The sequence below is a fragment of the Podarcis vaucheri genome (genome assembly GCF_965113315.1).
Source record: "Podarcis vaucheri genome assembly, chromosome: 8".
In the NCBI taxonomy this organism is placed as follows: Eukaryota; Metazoa; Chordata; class Lepidosauria; order Squamata; family Lacertidae; genus Podarcis; species Podarcis vaucheri.
The window spans coordinates 70991801-71012941 of record NC_138766.1 but is presented as its reverse complement, the minus strand read 5'-3'; the positions used below and the strand labels follow the sequence as shown (position 1 = coordinate 71012941).

The following is a 21141-nucleotide window of genomic DNA, read 5'->3' as shown; positions in this document are numbered from 1 at the left end:
AATCTAAGTTGTCTGTTTACCTAAGCAGTTTCTACAAGCAGCTCTTAAATTGCTATTTGCGTTTCCCAAAATTCCCAAAATCTTTAATGTGCATTTGAATGAACAATGATTCTTTTCCCCTTTAGATCCAGTATTAGCAATATCTTCACTTCATCCTTTCCATGACTTTGTTAGTGGGGTAAGATTACATGTGGGATACACACAGTACATTTAAGTAACTGGGGACTTCTATCATAGCTCCTCTTAATCACCTTTTAAATTTTTTAATTAAATTTAATTATTTTATTTTGACAAAGTAATCATAAATAAATAAGAATAAAAATGTGCACCCGACGACTGAGACCATTCCATTGTACCTATCCAACCTCCCAAAATTTCAACACCTCTTGACCATTAGAATTTTATATTAACAGAAAGCTAACAAGGTAGCATGTGTCTTGTTTGGTGTTTACACTGTTTATTAGAACAAATTCTTTTTGTCATATCTGGTACAGTGGTGCCTTGCAAGACGAAAAGAATTTGTTTCGCGAGTCTTTTCGTCTTGCGATGTTTTTCGTCTTGCGAAGCACGGTCCGTCGCAACTGCGCCTCTTCAAGCGGCTTTAAGAAAAAAGCGCAAGACATTTTCGTCTTGTGAAGCAAGCCCATAGGGAAATTCGTCTAGCGAAGCAACGCAAAACCGAAAAACCCTTTCGTCTAGCGAGTTTTTCGTCTTGCGGGGCACCACTGTACTTTCAAACATGGTAGGAGAGGGAGGCAAAAAGCCTGCTTCCCCCCTTCCTCCCATGACTGCCTCTTGAGGTAGCTCAGTCATATCCAAAGCTATATAGGCTGCCATGACACCTCCTTGGGACCCTCTGCCCCCAGACAGGAGTGATTTTTGGGTGTCCAAGGTAAATTATTATCAGGGAAGCCAACAGGGCATCCAGCTAAGAGTTTAGTGCATGATCAGGGAGAAATAAGGATCCTAACCTAATGTACCGGTAATCTTCAAGTAATATATTGGGGTGTGGGAATAAACATTGCTCTTTATCCCTTTGTTTAAAAAAGCTGGGCAGAAATTCTGAAATGTTTTTAAAACTCATGCTTTGTTCTTGTCATTTCACTGTTAAACTCCACCATTCATTCTTCACTATGCTTGGTAGGGTTGCAGAAGAACACAAAGCTTCTTCTATCACATGTGGGCTCGTGAGGTAATCTTTAAATTCTTGGATTAGACGTATCAAGCAATCAACAAAACAGCAGGCCAAACCATTTGCCCAGTTCCTAGGCCATCTCAACTGGGCATCTTCCCAGAAGAGCTAAAAGATCTGCTCCAAACAGATCTTTATCACATTGGCTCATCCTTGCTGCACATTTGGGAAATTTCTGAGGCACTGGAAAGGCATGGCACTTTCCCTTTACATTTATACTATCAACACTATCTAGGAGTCCTCCCTTCAAATGGAAAAACTGACTCACAAAGTACACTCATCCAGAGATTTGGCCAACCCAGATCCTTTTTAAATGCAAAATGGCACCCTTTCATTTATTCTGTAAATGGAGAACCTTCTGTTAGGCAGGCCTAAATCATTCTAGTCTGATCTTATGTAAAAACATACCACAGTAGTATGCTTTGAAGCTTACACACCTGGCAAACCTTGTATTTTCTAACCCTATAAACACTTTTTAAAGCTGTTCTCATTCACTCTCCTTTTATAATGTTGTTAAAATGGGGAGGGGGGAGGGACAACCCCCACTATTAATAAAAACATATATTTGGGGAAAACTGGGATAGATCAGGGAGCACACAGCCCTCAAATAATTAAACTGAGTGAAAGTAAAAACTTCATTAAGCAATCGGCTGTTGCTGCCAGAGCAGGATGCAGAGGTTGAGAAGGAGGCTGGAGAGTGCTTTTGTTAAGTCGTGGGCGAACATAGCAGACGACACAGCGATTTCTCCAGAGCAGCTCTTTATTGTAAGCTGGACAGAACTGAACAGCAAACAGCTCAGCCGGCCTGCTTTTATAGGCAGCCGGCTGTCAACATTGTAGCAACAACAACCCAGGGTTTCCCGCCTAAAATAACTGACGTGGACCTGAGCAGACGATTTGACCCATCAGGGCATCGTCTAAGTCTCGGAACTCGCAGTGCATTGCAGCCTGTCGCAGGGCGGTGGTGTAGTTGTTGATTGACTCCCCCTCTGCCTGGTTCCGGTGGTAGAACGCATGGCGCGCAGCAATCTTGGATGGCTTTGGTGCGTAGTGGTTGCGGAGCTTCTCTTGGATTGTGTCCCATGGTGTTGCCTGGACTGCTTCAGGCGCAACCAATGCTCAGGCCGTCTCAAACACCTCAGGCCCACAGAGGCTGAGGAATAGGCCCTGCTTACGCTCCTGTGATACTTGCGTCAGCTCGTTGGCTTGGAGGTAGCAGTCGAACTGAGTGAGGTAGGAGTCCCATGATTCAGATGCTGGCGCAAACGGCGGTAGAGGCACAAGTGAAGCCATGATTCCGATGCCGGCGTGAAGGGCGATGGATGGAACACCGTGCTCTAGCCAGAACAGTCAGCTCTGAATTGGTTCTGTTCAGTGATTTCGCTCAGTGATTCAGCTCTGCTCAGGGGGTGGCTGCATCTGGCTGTGCTCTGATGTCCATCAATCCCATCCTCGTCGCCAATGTTAAGTCGTGGGCGAACATAGCAGACGACACAGCGATTTCTCCAGAGCAGCTCTTTATTGTAAGCTGGACAGAACTGAACAGCAAACAGCTCAGCCGGCCTGCTTTTATAGGCAGCCGGCTGTCAACATTGTAGCAACAACAACCCAGGGTTTCCCGCCTAAAATAACTGACGTGGACCTGAGTGAAAACTATCTACAGTATCCCCCTGCTGGCCCAGGGTGAGAACTTCAGTACATAACAGCTTTCTACATGGAAAAAGAGGGGAGGGGACTAGACAAGGGCCCCATACTGGATCAGTACAGCATAAGAGTGCTGAGCCTCTGAGGCAGGGATGGTATACCTGGGGCCTCCAGATGTTGGACTCCTCTAATCTCTGGCTGTTGGCCATGCTAGGTGGGGCTGATGAGAGCTGTAGTCGTAACAATTGAAGGGCCAAAGGTTTACCATCTTTGCTCTAAAAGCTGTTCTGGCTGGAGCTGATGGGAGTTGTAGCTCAGAACATCTGGTGGGCATCAGCTTGGCATTGGCTAATCTAAGAAGATGAACAGCATTTGTTTTTCTGGTGCCCTGTGTAAAAGTAAAAAACACATCATGCCAAGCCAGTCTCCCACTCCCAGTTGACCAAATTTGGGGGTGGTTGGGAAGAGTTGTTACACCCACAACTCAGTGGGGCTCAGTGAGTGGCCATGGGGATACCAGGTGATATAGCATTTAACAGTAACAGCAGCAGCAACAACGATCCACCTAATTTCTGTGATTGTTAAGTTGTTTATTTTTTTAAAAAATATTTTTTTATTCAATTTTCAAATATAAAAAATCACCAAACATATACAATCCCTTCACCAAACAGATAACAAACAAATAAAGACATACATCAACACAAACATAAAATACAAAAAATATAACTGTTCATAACACATTTTTTGATAACTAGTTGGACTTCCTCACATTGTTAAGTTGTTTAAAACTGTTTTTAATATTGTGTTTCACTTGATGCAACCTGCCCCTTCACCTTAGGGTGAAGCTTGGGGGATGATAATCATAATCATTGCTTTTTTCTGGGGGTCCTCAAGGGTACACAGTACCAGCACCTTTCCCCCCAAATGTTAAAAATGTGGCACTTACTGTAACAATTTCATGGTGAGTACCAGCACCATTTTTCTTTAAAAAGCAATAATAATAATAATAATAATAATTTTGTTTTAAAACCATATAAACATAGCCCAAAAGAGTGTGACCTAAAATAATGATGGCAAGCAACTTACATGTTTCTTGAGCACTCATCATGAATTTATTGCTATGGTAAATTAACCCCAAACAGGTCCATTAAGTTGAACAAGTCAACGTAAACATCGGATATGAAGAAATGCAGGCTTCTTCTTGTTTGCCAAACTACTAAGATCATCTCTTTCTCTAGGTTCTTAGGAACTGTGGTGCTTTACCCCTATTTTTAAAAAGTGCTGGCACTGGAAATTTGTGCTCACGCCACCTTCACAAATCTTTTTCAAGCCGGTGATTAAAAATCCAACTTACCAATAACTAATGCTTTCAATGGCTGTGGCAATTGTTGGTGACCTTCAACGCATTGATTTGTCTCCAGTTGGCCCCAAAGTTACAAAAGCTGTTCCTGCATTTCTTGTTTGTATCTATCGTCATACGATTACCCCAAAATTAAAGCATGCAGTACTTGAAACAACTTCAAAGGCTAAGCTTGCCCTTCTACTAGCTCAGCCTTTTTATTGGTTCATGTTTTCCATTTGGCTTCAACATCTTGTTCTTGCCGATGCCTTTCTAGAATTTCATTTATATATATTACAGCTCGGGTTGGTGAGACAAGCTAATTAATACCGGGATGGGAGGCTATGAATTGTAGCAATTGCATACCTTCTGCTTGGGGGTGGGAAGTGGAGGCCGCCACAATTTTTTCCATTATGTATACATAGCGTACCATGCTGAACATGGCCAAATGTGCTTTGCGAAAATGTGCACCAAATTCATTTAATCAAAATACGTTTAAGTGGGATTGTTTACGCTGCTATCTATTGCCAGTTCTGTTAATCACTAAGCTCAAACATGTCAACGCAGAAGAAACATGAGACCCCCTATTTCTTAATTAGATTCTTTTCTAACGAAACAATAAAGTAGAAACAGGCCATTTTGCAATGAAAACACTGATGCCAAGTATAGTCTAAGCTTTAAAAAGCTTGATTCACTGGAGGTTTGTAAATTGGAACCTTGTCTAGATTTAGATAAGAGTTATCTAAATCTTAAAACCGAACCATGGCACCAGGGATGCTTTCAGACTGTCTCACTTTTGCACATCCAGGTACATGCTGTATGCACAATAAGAGTGCATCTTCATAATCTACCACAAAGTGGGCAGCCTGCAATAAATGGGAACAGCTAAATAGTGCTTTTGTGCAATTGCTTCCAAGAAAAAAAAAGGGGGGGGGAGAAGAAAATGAACTTTATGCAGTTAAAAAAATAAGAGGATAACAACCATGTGATGGCCATATCGTATAACCTCTGCACAAATGTTGTGTAAACAAATCAGGAGGTTTGCGCAATATACTATTAGTCTAGAAGTGACCCAAAAATGTTGTGGATATAGCACACACATTTAGTAATAGAAACATTTAACTGGTATCATTGGAAAATAAGAAGAATCACACAAATGTGAGATGGCAGATTTGTAGTGTGCTGTTACTAGAATTGTATTACTGCATAATATTTGTGGTGTTGAATCAACAAAGCTTAACAGGTACAGTATGTCTCTAACTTTGATACAATGTTGATAATTTTATTTAATGGCCACTTTAATATCCCAGATTCATAATGGTGGTATACTGTCTTGGGCCTGACATCTGTTGGTCCTAAGGCAAGAGTTGGCTTCAGACAGTAAGAAGAAGAAATCTGATTTTGATTGTGACACATTCACAGCTAGATTTATATTTTCAATTTAATATGAAGCAGTGGCTCTTATAACAAACATGATGGAAGAGTTGCTAGCCCAAGCCTTTCTGGGTCAGTGTGTGTGACTACGTATTACCCAGAAGGCTGGGGGTTGGAATAGATGAGCCCGGGGAATCCCTTCCAACGCCGCAATTCTACGAGTCTGTGATTATTATTATTATTCATTTCATTTCTATGCCTTATAAAAAAATAAATCTCAACCTGGTTTACAACACATTAAAACATCAAATAAAACAACCCAGAACAAAACATTACGGAAGGAAGTCAAATACTATATAAACACGCAGAATCAGACTGCGGCAGGAGAGACCTCCGCGCGTTCCGCGCCCTATTAAATTTGACCCGAGCGCCTTCCCGTAGCCGTCGATCGCAACGCGCGTGCGCAGGCGGGAGCTGCGGTTCGGAAGGTGAACGAGGAAGGACAGCGCAGGATACTTGCGTGTGCGAGGAGGACCTTGCGGTTCCAGAGCTTTCTGTGAGACGTGAGTGCTTTGCAGGGGCTTGGTTGGTGGGCCCGCCCGTGCCTGTTCCCTCAGCCCTTCCCCTCCCCTCCTCCTCCCGCGCGTTCCAGAGAGCGGCGCGTTCCTGGTGCGACCGTTGGGCCGTTGGTGGGGGGGGGCGGGGCGGAGGACTCGGTTGGCTTGGATTCTGAGGCGGGGAAGGGACGAAGAAGCGCCCGAGGGGGAGGCCTGGGCCTTGGTCCTTGGCTCCCCTGCGGCCAGGCCTGTCTCCTCTCTCCTCGGCCTTGTTTCCCTGGGAGTCCCGTCGCAATGGCGCTTGTGAGGGCAGCCGCACCAACCCCGCCCGCCACCGGGCAAGGAAGCTGCCCCTGGCCCAGACAGGAGTTGTTCGCCGCCCTCCCACTTCCTTGCAAAGGACTTGCTGGAGTCGCGTCGGGGGTGAACTGCTCGAAATTGGGCTCCTCAGGGGCACGGAAGGCGAGCTGCTTGGCTACCAGACGCCCAGGCGGGGCGGAGCCTCTGAAGGCCTTCGGGGACTTTTAATAATTTCCCGCGTGAGCAGTCGCGCGCACACTTGCGCTTAGGGGGCCCAAGGCGAGAAATCGGCCCCTCGTCGCTTTTGTTCCCCTCTCCATACATATGTGCATCATGTGTGTGCATGGAGAGACAATGTTACATTTTTAAAAGCAAAGAGGAGGCTGCAGGCCTTCATGGTGTGTGTGTGTGTATGTATATGTGTATGTATGTATGTTTGACAGCCTCACAATTCTGTAGCCTAGGAAAATGCTGAAAGCTGTAGGAGTAAATTCTTAAGTCATCGTCTGCTGGAACATGGGCACTTGCAGTCGCAAATCCCTTAAACAAAATTGTGAATGGAAAAGAATTGTGCTGAGCTGTGCTGGTTCTCAAAAGCATGAAACGAAACTTTGAGGAGCTAACTTGTAGTTTGTCGGGGCCCTCCATTTTTTAAGGCTTGTGCATAAAACTGAGTATATATATAAAAATTGTCCATACAGTGTGGTAGATAGGGTTGGGAGACTTGACTTTAGTTCTACCCTGAGCCACAAAGTTTACTGGGTGACCTTGGGCCCAGTCTTTTTAAGTTAGTCCAACTTATTTCCTAGAGTGAATATTGAGGATAAAGAGGAGTGGGACTATGTACACCACATTGAATGAAACAGGAAGAGCAGGCTAAAATTGTACTTAAGAGCCTGCTGGATCAGGCCTATTTCAGTATCCCATTCTCAGTGTCACCAACATGATGCCTATGAGAAGCACTCTCATCCTTCAGTTTCCTGAGAGCCCTTACCTCTATGAACTTCCCTAATCCTCATTTAAATCCATCCAAGTTGATGGCCATCACTACCTCCTGTGGGAGCGAATTCCACAGTTTTACTGTGTGCTGTGTGAAGTACTTCCCTTTATCTGCCCTGAATCCTCCATTCAGCCTCATTGAATATCCATGATTTTTTGTGTTATGAGAGAGAGAGAAACCTTTCTCTATCCACTGTTTTCATTAGTCATACCACCTCTCATGCACATTTTCTCTAAACTAAAAAGCCACCAAGGCTGCAACTGTTTCTCACCTTTGAGAGCTCAGGTTGATGCTATCCAGACTTGGTTATTAGTCAGTTTTTCTATTATTATTAGGCCTAGAACTTCATCCCTCATCACTACTATATGCCTCAGTTCCTCATACTTCCTTCCTGCAAAAGTTACCTGAGGAACAGAGATCTGCCCTATATCTTCTGCTGTGAAGACATTCCACTTCTCTGCAGTCTCATCCTCTTTTAGCATACCTTTGGCTCAGTTGTCATCCAAGGTACCAACTGCCTCTCTAGCCACCCTTCTGCTACAATCATATTTAAGTAATTTTAACTTAAAACGTTGAAGTGGTTTGACCTTGATTCTGCCTTTCAACTTCCTTTTTACCGCACCTCTCATTTTTGGGAAGTTTCCTCTGCTGAAGTCTGATGTGGCCATGTTGGATTTTCTTGGCCATATCTATGTATATTTAATTTAATGGTACTATGGCCACTGCTCCCAATTGGTTAGACAACAGTTACATCTTGCACCAGGTCCTGGGTGCCACTTAAGATGAAGTCAAGGATTGGTCAGTTCCATGACCAACTCTTCTAGGGCACAATTGTGTAATGTAATTATATGATCATGTGATAGTTAGGATGCAGTTATATGTGAGGGCATCGGATACATCAGATCTATTCCTCTGATGTCAGAAGTTGGAGTTTGCCTCCCAGCCACCTTTGGCTCTTTCAAAGTCCTGGCCCAACTATTGTCAAAGCTGTGACGTCAGAAGAGCTAAAAATGGGGCATTCCAGCAAGTGGCTTCAATCTACAGCCCAGCGAGAAACTTAGAGATGCTTTTGAGTGTGACTAAATCTCTCCCTCTGCTTTCCCTACCACTGTTTTTAATGGGAGTGGAAACTTAAGCGTAAAAGGAAAAAAGTTAAAACAGAAAGTGGACCATTCTCCCACCCTGCCAGCATAAGCCTGGCAGGGCATAGGGGAAAGATTTTCAATGGTTTTTCCATTGAAAAATGTTTTGTTGGCACCATTGTTATCAAATGCAAAGACCTGCAGATGATCCAGCTTGATATCTCTGGCATGGAGGAGTCTTTAAACATAGCTAGCTTCATGGAGGTAAGCTGATCTGTAGTAGCTGAAAGAACTTGGCAAAAACCTGATCGTGTTTTACATGGGTTCTTGTTGGAGGCTGGGTTGGTGCTCAGTTCCCAAAGACCAATGGGGCATGTCTAAGATCTTTCAACCATTGAGAATCTTATTTATTGGGCAAAGATGTGTGGATAAAAATAAGTAAATATTATGTGAATTGGAGGTGTTGGAAGAGGTTTTGTTTGCTTACTTAAATGTAGAGCTCATCAGGTTCCATATTTACGGATATAGCCCACTGGATAGTTTTGTATCTGATTGGCTGAAGCCAAACTCACCTGTAGTCTGTCATTGGCTAAGCTGCTGGGATGCTATGAAATGTTTGCAAACATTCCTTTCATCTACTCAGAGGAAAGCTATTATCAGTGGAATATTGATCCACTGTGAAACATGAGTGAGTCAAATAGAAAAGTCAAGACTGGCAAAAGAAACTTGCATGGGCCCCAAAAGTAGGAGAGGAAAGAGCTCTTTGTTAGCATCCAAGACATTAGGTTTACATTATTCAGAGTTGGCAGCTCTGAGGTGTGGCTGCATTTTCTATGCACCTGCTCCTCGTGTTGGCGCGTCACTCCTAGCAGTGTTAGAAACTGCTTACACGGCTTGTGGAACCTGGGTTACAGGTCAAAAACAATGGCTAATCACCCTTCCCCTCAATGCAACAGCACTTTCTATTTATTTTTTCATAGAGAATTTATTTGGTCTTTTTTTGTAATTTGTGGTGTTTGGAGGGTTATAACCAGCCACAGCAAAACAAGTCATACAGAGGTTAACAGTGAGACTTAAGTTTAGACATGTATAGGACAGTAACATAGTGTGGGGATTTGAACCCAGCTCTCCCAGGTCCTGGTCCTACAGACAATCTACTACACACACTTGCTCTCACTGGGTTGAAACTCTATTTTTCAGTTTGCAAAGCCACAGTTTTTGTGATAGATGGAGCTACCAGTGAGGGACATTTTCTCCATTCGTGCTCATGTAATGTGATTATTTTCAAAGTTCTAATGTTTTAATTTCTGTAAAGCACTTCCCTGTAAATGGTACAGGAGCACTCATGCAAATCTTTAAAAAGTAGGTGATGCTCCACTCTTTCAAGACCATTAGTTTCTTTGTTGGTTTGCCCCCATCCCAAATTACCATTGCAGCTGTAGTATATGAACTGAGTGTGGATGAGAGGAAGTCTGTGGGGAATGTTTGTACTTAAAAAGAAAAAAAGAGATAACCATTCCATATTGATAACTAGGATTTACTGGCATCACTTGCACTTAAAAGTTCATACAAATGGACCCCACTTACGTTTCTAAAAGATTCTAATTTATAGAATTTGCACCAATTTATCTGTTTTTCTGTGACCGGAGGCAAAACAGCTGGATCTCCCCCCCCCAATTGCTTATCTGTTTGTTTGCAAACCACAACCTTTTTGCACATCAAAAGGCTTCCTGGGGTCAGGCAGAAATGCTGTGGTTCTCCCACACAGCTGGTCACAAACTATGTGACTGGAAATCTAAACTTGGTCACTAGGTGGTGCTCCTGTGTCACAGAAAACAGCTGGCGAGTTGTTAATTTCGAGTGCTGCTCTCAGGTGTTATGTTTCCATATGACACAGCATGTACAATATTGTAAGAAAATGTGTCCAGAATTAGGATACTGAAGGCACCTTTAGCAACAGAGCATAAAATACAGTCATACCTTGGAAGTCAAACGGAATCTGTTCTGGAAGTCTGTTCGACTTCCAAAATGTTTGGAAAGCAAAGCGTTGGTTCTGATTGACTCCAGGAAGCTCCTGTAGTCAATTGGAAGCTGTGGAAGCCCCGTCAGACGTTCAGCTCCCAAAAATAATTCACAAACCGGAACAGTCACTTCCGGGATTGCAGCGTTTGGGAGCCAAAATGTTCAAGAACTAAGTTGTTTGAAAACCAAGGTATGTGTAATGTCTTTGGGGGTGGAACCAGATGCAAAATGATGGTTGAACAGGGCAGACACGGTAACTTTTTGTCCTCTATGAACCATAACTGGGATAGCTTGTATATAGCCAGCTCCATCAGGCCTCCTCCCTCAACTCTCATTTAGTGGGAGAGATGGGAAGCAGAGCACTCCCATAAGCTCTGCTGTGATTGGCCAGCTCTGTTAGGCTGCCTCTCTCAACTGATACTTATGTGGGAAGGCACTCCATCAGACTGCCTCTGGGGGAGAGATAGGAAGCGCAGTTTGTTTCATTAGTTTGGTCAAAAGCTTAGCTCCATCAGGCATCTCCTACCCGAATGGAGCCTAGTGGTCACTATAACAACAAATGTTTAATAATTGGTGCCTGAGTTTGAGTTCCTTTTGTCACTGTCCCTTCCCCCTTGTATATTGTGTTTTTTTACATTGCAAGCCTGTGGGCATGGACTGTCTTATTTTAACTGACTGTATGTAAGCCACTCTGGGAGTCTTTTTGGCTGAAAAGGGTTATAAATCCTATAAATAAATAAAAAAGGCTGCTTAATCGCCCTTGGTCTTCCCCCTGTCCCACACACCCATTTCTTCCTATTGTGTGGGCAAATGATGCCTTGCATCCAAAAGTGTAAGGCTAAAATTAAGTCTACAAGTAAGACATATTATTGAAGTGATAAAGGTTGTAGAGCTTCTATGCATGCCTCATTAGATATTTATTGGAAATCTAAGAAACAGGAATTTCTGAGTAATTTGGGGAGCTATATAAGTGACCTCCTTGCCTATGAAGCTTGGCTCAGCTGCATAGGGTTTAGAGATTTGAATAACCACATCTTTGCAGCTGATTCTTTTCACTGTTGGTCGTAGAGATGCTTTTGTGACAGCGCACCCTTGCTAAATTTTCTTTGATTTGCCTTTTTTTAGGAGAAAACATCACCATGTCTGCTGCTTTGCTGCCCAAGCCCCAGATGAGAGGCCTCCTGGCCAGTCGTCTAAGAAAACACATTGTAGTGGCTTTCCTTTTTTCGATAGGATGTGCAGCTGGATACAAGGTCAGACTGTGGTACATTAAGAAGTCAGTTTGTGAGTTAGTTCTTTAATTAAGACTGTCTTAGTGAGAGGATGCAACTTTTTCCAGTAATAACTTGCGGTCTTATCTCTTTCTCTTTAGTTTGGTGTGGCTGAACCAAGGAAAAGAGCATATGCTGAGTTCTATAAAAACTATGATGCCATGAAGGAGTTTGAGGCCATGAGAAAAGCTGGGGTGTTTGAAAGTGCACCACCCAAATGATCATGAGTAGGTATCTGAAAACTTTCCGTTGTCTAACCTTGGCAGAAGAATATTACTTTTTGACTAGGTATGGTGGATGTTTTGTCTTAGCTCTGTATCCACCAGACCCATCTTATGTACTTATTATCAATTGATAGCCCTGCAATGTTCTACTTTTTAGCTTCTGTGTTTGATTGCATCTCTACTAAAAACTTACGCATCTGAACCTATTTATTTATAGAAACATTTATATATTGTCTTTTCAGTCCCTATGAGGGGGCCTGCTACCTTCCCCTGTCGTTTGGCCTAGTCCCCTTACTTTTTTAAATATTTGTCCTCTTTTTATGGAATACCTATGCTGTATTGCTGCTTTTGCCTTCTTACCCACTTTTCAAAACCTGTTTTATTCTAAGCCCCCTAGTGGTAGAACTGATAACCATGCCTGCAGTGAGGTGTTTATCTGCATATGTGTATTACGTGTTTGTCTCTGTTCACATTGGTTTGTCCAACTTGGTCTGTAAACTCCTATATCTAATACACAATATTGGTTTTCATGGGGCGTAAATATATAGGTGAAAGCATCCTGTTGCTCATTTTAGACAAAACCCTTTGCATAAGTGGCCTTGAGATTAAAAACAGATTCATTTTATAACTTGTTGTTTCTTCCTTTTCAGACTCTCCTCTCTGGATATCTGACAACTGAACATCACTGTTTCACTGAACTATTCCTTATGATCCACTTTGGTGTTGATCATGCTGTAACATTGATCATTAAATTAAGTACTTCAGTTAAGCGATGTTTGGACTTTTTTCAAACTGGATAGCGAGGAGGTAGTAATATCTGTTCCAGAATGCTTAAGTACTATTCCCCCCCCCCTTATGTACTATTGTTGAGGTACTAGCTGCCAGTCATCATTTCAAGTTTTCTTAGAAAGCTTTTGGATAATGATTGATGAATGAGAGAGGAAAAATCTGCTGGATTCTATGTTTGATTAATTACATCTTCCTTTCACTGAAACTGGGTAGGGAGATTGAGAACAAAAGCCTTCTATCTGGTTTATCCTGGTCTTTTGTTTATTAACACTTGTCTCTCTAAGGTGTGGGGAGTATGCGGCCTTCCAGATGTTGGACTTCAGCCAGCATCGTTGATAGGAAGATAGGAGCTGTAGTTCTGCAACCTTATAGGGCTGCAGGTCATTGTTGCTCTAAAGCTGTGGTGGCCAAACTTGGCCCTCTAGCTGTTTTGGGACTACAGTTCCCATCATCTCTGACCACTGGTCCTTTTGGCTAGGGATAATGGGAGTTGTAGTCCAAAAACAGTGGAGGGCCAAGCTTGGCTACCACTGCTCTAAAGGAGCCAGGCAGGAAGAGAGGTCTAGGCTGGGCTGTGTTGGATGATTGCTAGGTCCATAATAGGCACACCTGCCTCTAAAAAAGCTGATTAAATACCTAATGGGTACTAGAACATGCTTCAGCAAAGATCAGTTAACAATTTGCCTTACGATAAGGGAGGATATACGTAGTTGTGTGATTAGTTGTGGATAAGGATGCACATTTGCAGACATAGCAGTATCTGCATTGTGCAGGCTTGACATCTGTTTTCACAGGCATGTCAGCCTTTATGTTCCCCCTAATATCTGTCTGGTTTGTACAACTAGCAGCCAACTTCTGTAATTGTATTTTCAGATATTCCCAGTAAGTCCTTAAAACATCTCATCGTGACTGGCTTAATGATCATTTAGCTTTCCTTAGGTCTTGCATTCTTGCTCGTTGCACACTCTTGAACTTTGTCTGCTAGTATCCTATAGTGTTGCTTCCAACGGCACACAGCTCTCCAGCTGATGTTTAATAGAACAGTGTGTGAGTGAGTTTGTCCATTAGAGGTCTTCCAAATACTGATGTAAAAATGCCAGTAAAAATGTATTCCCTAATTTAAGGCAAGAGTCTAGTGCCTGGAAAGTCTGAAAATCCCTTGTTACTGCAACTTTGTGTTTTGAATCAACGAAGAAGTTACTAAGTAGCTTACTAGAGTGAATGGTTTTGGAGAATGTGTATATATACAAAGTGTTGATGTTAATGGTCCATTTGAAGTAGATGTTTTGCTATCGGGATTTGAATTTACAAGCTTGAAAATACAATACAGATGGCTTAATTTGGCATCCTGCTTTATGTGAAGATTTTATAGCCAGCTCAAAAGATCACAAGCAGCAACCTTTTGATGGGTGATTGTGTTATTCATATAGATAAACTGCAGGACTAGGTTGAAACCATTAAAACTAATGAAACTCTATTCTAAAGAGTAGTTTTGCCATCAGTGAGAGCATATGAGGTACTACTTTAAACTGGTCTACAGAGGATGGACCAAAATGCTTGCAGAACTATGGGGATTAATTTGTCGCTTCACTGAACATTTGGGGCAGTGTAGATAGATTTTGGAAAATTCCTATAAAAGTTGTGTTTTGCTTCAAGGTTGTGCAGGGACCACGGAAAGGCACTATTCATTTAAAGCAGCTTCTTGATATAAGTAGTGTAGCTGCAGCAAAATTATGCTGTCATCGTAAGCAAGGACTGTGTGTGTCAGTGAGCCAGGTAGCAGTAAGTCACTGTTAGTGAAGTTAACTCTTTATTAGAAGAAATAAGGCCTGCTCAGGAGCACCAGGCTTAATGAGCACAGCAACCCTTCTCAGTAGGTCTTGGCTCTATGAGGCAGTTGTACAGACTGAAAGTCCACAGCTGACTTAAGTCTCCTCCTCTCCCAGGTTTCTGGTCCTGGGAGCCCAGTGGGGAAGGGAGCTTGTTGCAGCAGGAGGGGGAGACAGTATGGCTGATCTCTGCCTCTCCTTTCTCCTGATTCTGCTTCTAGACTTCTCTCTGCCACAGCCTCTGCCTGCTCACTAAACTCTGTTACCTTTTCAGCTTCTGACGCTGCCTCCCAGCCATCTTCCCTTGAGAGGTTGCCCTGTTGGTGCCTCCCACCATTCCTTTGTGTCTGCAGGAATTGGGTGACCGCAGGGAAGGTGTTTTTGGAGAAAGGTGCTAAAATGATACTTGAATAGTTCAGTTCACTCAAAGATGAGTCATAAAGAGTCCTGTAAACCAATATGGTGGCATGCCTGCAGCTATCTGTGTGTGGGTCACAAAAATTGTTTTCCTTGAATAAATTTGTTCTAATATATGCAGTCAGCATGCAACACTGGCAATATAACTCTTTATTTCCCATAAAAGATTCAAGACTAAAATGTATACATTTTCAAAGGTAAACAATGACCAGTTTGACAAGTCAACATATGAGATGTTAACAATGGCTGTGTTCACTTCACACTCATTGTGATCAATAAATAAGAAAAATGGCTTCCAGAAGTAACTCATAGCAAAGTGGGACAAGAGAAGCACTTAAATCAAAATGTTCTTGTAGTTTGTACCAAGAATGCAAAGGAGATGTCAACAACAACAAAAATAGATCATTATTACGGTAATGACTTGGTTTCATTTCAGTTCCTGTCTTGGGCATAGTTTTGAAGTATAGGAATAATCTCCACAGAATAATGTTGAGTTCTTGCCCTGAGAGGTTGAGCCAGGAGTATCATTTGGAACAAAAGTTTTGAAGCAGAAACAGATAATAGCCAAGAACCCACATTAAATAGATTTTCTCAAACCTAAGACTGCTGATCCCATTGCAATCTACAAATATGATAGATCTTATGGCAACAGTGATTTTTCTAAAATAAAAGAGGAAAACAGAATTTGAATCACCTATAACAAAACTCATTCAAAACACTAAAATCCTAAATGTGCAAGGAGAACTCCACAGACAAATCAAATCAAATGGGAGCTCCTTTAAGGGTGTGAGAGGCCATCAAATCAGGCTAAATGTAAATGTAAATGTGATGTGACTCATAGCCCCAATATGGGATTGAGTCCCATCAGTCATAATTTTAATTGTTCTCTATGCAGTGGTTTAGATAAGGCTTCAAGTACTCAGTAACATATTTGTCTTTGTATTGGAAGGGGTGGGAAATGTGACTTCTCAAACACAATAGGGACAGCATTAGGCGCAGAACCCCAAACTACTGGAATTTAGTTTTATGGTTTAGCAAGTCCTTCCCAATTAAAGTGAGTTTTTCAGTGTAGAAAGTGGTGACAAAGATGTTGAAAGGAATGATCTATTTGCTTCCAGACTGTTCAGTCCCTAGATCGTTTTAGTACAAGATTCATCTATCTTCATTAAATTGTATCCACAGAGCTATAGTAAAAACTAACATTTGTTATTTTTAAATCTCCATTTCTTAACCTTTAAATATTGGATAGGTAAGTTTGAGACCAAGAACAAAATATTCAAATTACATAAACTCTTTGAAGAGCACCGATATAGGCCTCAGGATTAGTTAATGCATACAATTAGCATTTATGTTGAAATGTGTAACAAGACTGACAGAACAACCCTAAACAATATCCTTGGCAGTAAATCATACTACTTACAGTGGGACTGACCTCTGAGTAATGCAGTTTGGATTGGAGACTGAGTTTTGTCTAGTTTTTTTTGACTGAACACCACTCCTAAAATTGATACGATGCATATTACTGGTCCCACAATAATAAGAGATGACGTACCTTGCATAATTATGTATTGCCCAACAATCCACAACATCATATACATTCAAAAGTCTTAAGAAAAATCTGACTGGGGAATAAGATTACTACAGACAGGAAGTTTCAAAAATAAATTAATGCTGTAGTTACCATTTTGCTCTCCAAACTACACAAAGGCACTAGTTTATATTAAGGACTAAAGTCCTGCAGAATTTCAGTCAAATAAAGAAGGCTATTATAAGGTTAGAGCAGTGCTAAAACCCAGCTGTCACTAGTAACTTAAAACAGCCACTTCAATGCTTTCAGTTGGAGTGGGAGGAAATGTTTTGCTATTGGATGGAAAACTTAGGGTAAAAGTTTCAGCCCTGAGCTAGTTTTTACAGCTGAGTTATAAACTCTGCTTATAATAGAAACTGGCAGACCCTAAAATAGGACACAGAGAACACGGATATTCTTTCTGGGACAAGAACACTGCAACATGCAGAGTTTTGCTTACCCTTGCCTGTCTGATTTCCAGTTAAAAGAATGGACTGAACGTGTTCACTGTCATTCTATAGGGCTGCTACATTTCCCTTTACTAGACAGCTTAGCTTATAACAAGGTTTGCATCACTAATATTTCCTGAATTTTTGCCTCATGCACAGAGATCGAGAATCAGCACATTTCATATAGGCTGGGCAAAAAATAAGACTATTGTGGGTTTGTTTGTTTTTTAAGTGCTACTTTACTACACCAGCCCACAAAGTTTAAACACATGTGTTTGACACAATGTGAAATTAAAAGTTCACATTAGGCAACTGCATAGATGTTACTTTAAAAATTGAAAACAAGTCTTGCCACTGGGTGTTCTCAATTAAATCCCTTTCTCAAGGCTTTATTTTTTACCATAGTAAATTTACTGATGAATACTTGGGCAAAAACAGGATCAACAAGGTACTGGTAAGTCTTAACTGTTGTAGGAATGGGTTCGGCAGCTACCACTTGTGCTGTGGTTTGCGCAGATAAAGTGCTGGGAACAAAGTGATAGGATGATTTTGTGATGTAGTCCAAAAGTCTGTTGTACTGCTGTTCGGACAATCTCTCTCTTACTCCATCTGCCTGAAATGAGACAACGCAGATTTATTGAAATGTACAGCACTCATGCTGCAAATTTAAATAAAGGCTACAAATCGGTGTTTAGGAAGCTTTACCTCCAAATCAGAAGGGACTCTTTGCTGCTTGAGCTGCACCTTCAGCAGGTTGCTTTGTTCGCTGTCTTGTAGACATTCGATTTCTGTCACTGGAAATGCCTGTTGCTGTGTGTCTTCACTGACACTAACCACAAACAGCACCTCTGAGGTAAGCAGCAAACATCCTTCGTGTTCTTGGCCTGATCCACTCACAATTACCACATCCAAGGCCATGTGGGCCTCGGGCCTCCCTAGAGACTGAAGCATTTTCCTGTTAAAAGAATAATTCAAGATTAGGAACTTGTGCTCAAAGGATACGGTCAATTGCATCGTTTCTCAGTGAAGCTGCCATTAAAAAATATATAAAAAGAATCGCAGCAAGCTGGAAGGATACTAAGCACCACAGTTTTTGCAAATCCCATTTCAGTTTTAAATCAAAAGGATGTCATGCTTATTTTGTAACATTATCAAAACTCCTTAATCATCTGCAGCAAAGCTGACCTAATCGATGCTCATAATTGCATTCTATTTTTCCAACTCATTTCTTTTCCCCGTGGAGAGAACACCCCAAGAAGCTGGAACCAAACATAGAGCAGAAACCAGCAGCTATTTCTGGAAATGTGCAGAACTTGGGTCCACTGCAAAGGCAACTAAGTAAAAGCTTAGATAAACAAACGCAGAGTAGCATCAGAGTTACAAAGCTCAAAGGAGATCAACCGCTTATCATTTGCAAAATGGGCCTCTGTGCAGTAACTCTGCTTAGCGTTCCTAAATAAACTGTTGTAACTCAACCTCTTCCTAGGCCAATAGCCTGTTAACTTGACCACGGGCCAAAATCTATTAATCAGCAATGTGGACAGAAAAATGAGCAAGTGTCTCAATAATTTTACCAGACGTATTTGACGTGGCTGTTTGGTGCCTGCTCAGCATGTTGATCGCTTGGAGGATAACGCTGTTTGGGATGCTGAGAAAGTCCAGCTCCATGCAAAATACCTGCGGTAAGAGAAGTTAAGATTTTTACTAGTTGTTTTTTCGGAAAACAGGAACATGTTGTAGTGATGTCATCATCTTAGAGTAGTCCATAAAACAGTGCAGATCCAAAGTGATGTCACATCTTTGGACACTCTAGCGGAGATAATTCATTCAACATTAGAATACAATAATCGTGCACTTAACCCTGGTGGATTTTAGCATTAGCTAGAAATAAACAAAAGACAGAATGTCAGTCACATACGAGCAATTAGGGGAAACATAATGCTCTTGAGAGCCATCAGTCCAGAATGGGACTGAAAACGTCATTTAACAATGTATGCATAAAAAGTCAAGACCACTGTTAACTTTCTTGCTTCATATTCAGATTCTTCCATGTATATGTCATGATTAGTAAACATTAGAAGGCAAGCTTGCCATAGATACTGCATTTCAATAGAGGTTACTTAATCCAGCTGTTAAACATGGATCCCAAACGTTTATGGGTTCTCCTGGGGCATCCAAAATATGAGGAGTGCTTCATTGTGCCAAGGTAGAGCTCTGCGGAGCAGCTTCTTTTCCTGTTTGTTCTGAGCAGAACTGCCAGAGCTAAGGGGTGACCTGGCATGTGCGGTTTCTGATGGCTTGTAAATTTTTATAAATGAAGGCATGGTCATTAGACGGAGAATTAGCGGGGTGTAAAAACTTCACAGATATAATAAAAGTTTTACAAGGCTGATCGAAGCTAGGCTAAGCCTGATGCAGCAAAGAACTGAGCACTAAGATGTAAGCATTTGGGGAGGGGAGGCACGAATGACTTGGGGAAGTCAAGTAACTCCATGGCAAAGCAGACGTTTTTGCGCTGGGGTGTAAGCAACTCAAGAGTCCATTTCATAAAACTAATAACTAATGCCCAGATTAAGTAATGCACTGCTTATGTTGGGCAAGGGGGGTGGTATAGTTTAATATTTAACTGCTTATGGAAATGCTTAAAAGATGCATTCCAGTTGTAACAATTAGCTGATTGAGGTTTTACAGTGTTATGCGAATGAAAATGTCGTTTGCAGTGGAGAAAGAAAGAACATGTGTTGACTTCTGTGTGGTCTCCCATCCTCTTATTCTCTTTATTGGGCATAATCCCGTTTGCAGTCTAGATGGGATGAGGGTACTCAGCCATGCAGTGCCATCTATTATGATCTGAAGCCACTTGTGTATCCTCTCCTACACTATTGTTCAATGGATATAGAAAGTAAAATATGTTACAGACACTGGCTAGCATCCAAAACAAAAGGGGGGGGGAACTCGCTCTCTGCACCCAAGGTAACTCTGAATTTGTGCTTTCTAGACAGCAGCCACCGTGTGTGTGTGTGTGTGTGGCCACTCTGCAAAAGCAGGGAAGGGTGAATCCTACTTGGTGCTTGTAACCTTGTGGACCTCCCTTAAAGTACCGGTAACTCTCTGGATCCAAGCCACTGTTTGCATCTCTATATTAGTTTGGGTTGTTTACCACTTGCTAACATTTTAAAAATAATACATGGGACGCCTATTACGCACAGCATCTCCCAGCTTTGTACTGCTTCCTTGTGGGTTTCAAAAGAATAGAACTTACCTATATTTTTATTTTCTATGCCACCCTCCATCCCACAAAGGCCTAGTTTTCACTAAAATCAAGCTATCCCAAGCTTATATGGTCATGATGGAAAAATAATCTGTACACCAGACTTCTAGTTGCCTAGCAGTCTAAAGATAAGTACAAGTACACAGAGGCAATAAAGGTAAAGGTAAAAGGTAAAGGTACCCCTGCCTGAAGGCCAGTCTTGTCCGACTCTAGGGTTGTGCGCCCATCTCACTTAAGAGGCCGGGGGCCAGCGCTGTCTGAGGACACTTCCGGGTCACATGGCCAGCGTGACGAAGCTGCGCTGGTGTCGGCTCGCCAGAGCCGGCACCAGCGCAGCACACGGAAACACCATTTACCTTCCCGCTATAAAGCGGTACCTATTTATCTACTTGCACTTAAGAGTGCTTTCGAACTGCTAGGTGGGCAGGAGCTGGGACCGAAGATGGGAGCTCACCCCGCCGCGGGAATTCGAACGCCAACCATGCGCTCGGCAAGCCATAGGTGCTGAGGTTTTACCCACAGCGCCACCCGCGTCCCCCACACAGAGGCAATAGTTGCATCCAAATCCCCCCCTTTGTCACATTCCAGCCTTTCCTGATGGTCTCCCATCCTCCAGGAGATGCTTTGGGGGGGGGTCACAGGAGGGAGGTGGTTGGGGCCAGAAAGTCCCATTCCACAGGCATAACTGCTGGACACAAACACAAATTTATTTTTTGCAAATAAATGGAGCCCATGAGCCTTTCATTTTAGGTCTTTCACAGACATGATTGTTACCTCAAAATGTTTGAAAGAGCACCGGCGAGCCTAACAGAGA

At 42.2% G+C, this 21141-nt stretch overlaps 2 protein-coding genes across 8 annotated transcripts in view; one reads left to right on the top strand and one right to left on the bottom strand.

Moving 5' to 3' along the window:
* The first annotated feature begins 5986 nt into the window (after positions 1–5986).
* COX6C (cytochrome c oxidase subunit 6C) lies at positions 5987–12774 on the top strand. 3 transcript variants are annotated; one of them, XM_082236021.1, is made up of 5 exons: positions 5995–6112; positions 7742–7913; positions 11636–11763; positions 11883–12008; positions 12656–12774. In XM_082236021.1, exons 3-4 carry the CDS (start codon positions 11650–11652, stop codon positions 12000–12002), a joined length of 234 nt encoding a protein of 77 aa, XP_082092147.1. In that variant the 5' UTR covers positions 5995–6112; positions 7742–7913; positions 11636–11649; the 3' UTR covers positions 12003–12008; positions 12656–12774. The 3 variants fall into 3 exon arrangements, with proteins under 3 accessions (XP_082092146.1, XP_082092148.1, XP_082092147.1); XM_082236020.1 differs by lacking the exon at positions 7742–7913 and having other exon boundaries at positions 5987–6112; XM_082236022.1 differs by lacking the exon at positions 7742–7913 and having other exon boundaries at positions 5992–6105.
* A 2401-nt stretch (positions 12775–15175) lies between these two features.
* Positions 15176–21141, bottom strand: part of VPS13B (vacuolar protein sorting 13 homolog B) — a 368427-nt gene continuing 362461 nt past the window's right edge. For all 5 annotated transcript variants that reach the window (XM_082235378.1, XM_082235375.1, XM_082235376.1 and 2 more), the window contains exons 60-62: positions 18631–18733; positions 17762–18011; positions 15176–17669 (exon numbers count right to left, since the gene is read on the bottom strand). In XM_082235378.1, coding sequence (XP_082091504.1) covers positions 17421–17669; positions 17762–18011; positions 18631–18733 — 602 coding nt within the window. In that variant the 3' untranslated portion in view covers positions 15176–17420. The remainder of the gene's footprint in view (positions 17670–17761; positions 18012–18630; positions 18734–21141) is intronic.

Coding starts and splice junctions, on each gene's coding strand:
- COX6C (XM_082236020.1), top strand. CDS start 11,650: ATGTCTGCTGCTTTGCTGCCCAAGCCCCAGATGAGAGGCCTCCTGGCC. Junction 11,764..11,882: donor GATGTGCAGCTGGATACAAG/GTCAGACTGTGG, acceptor CTTTCTCTTTAG/TTTGGTGTGGCTGAACCAAG.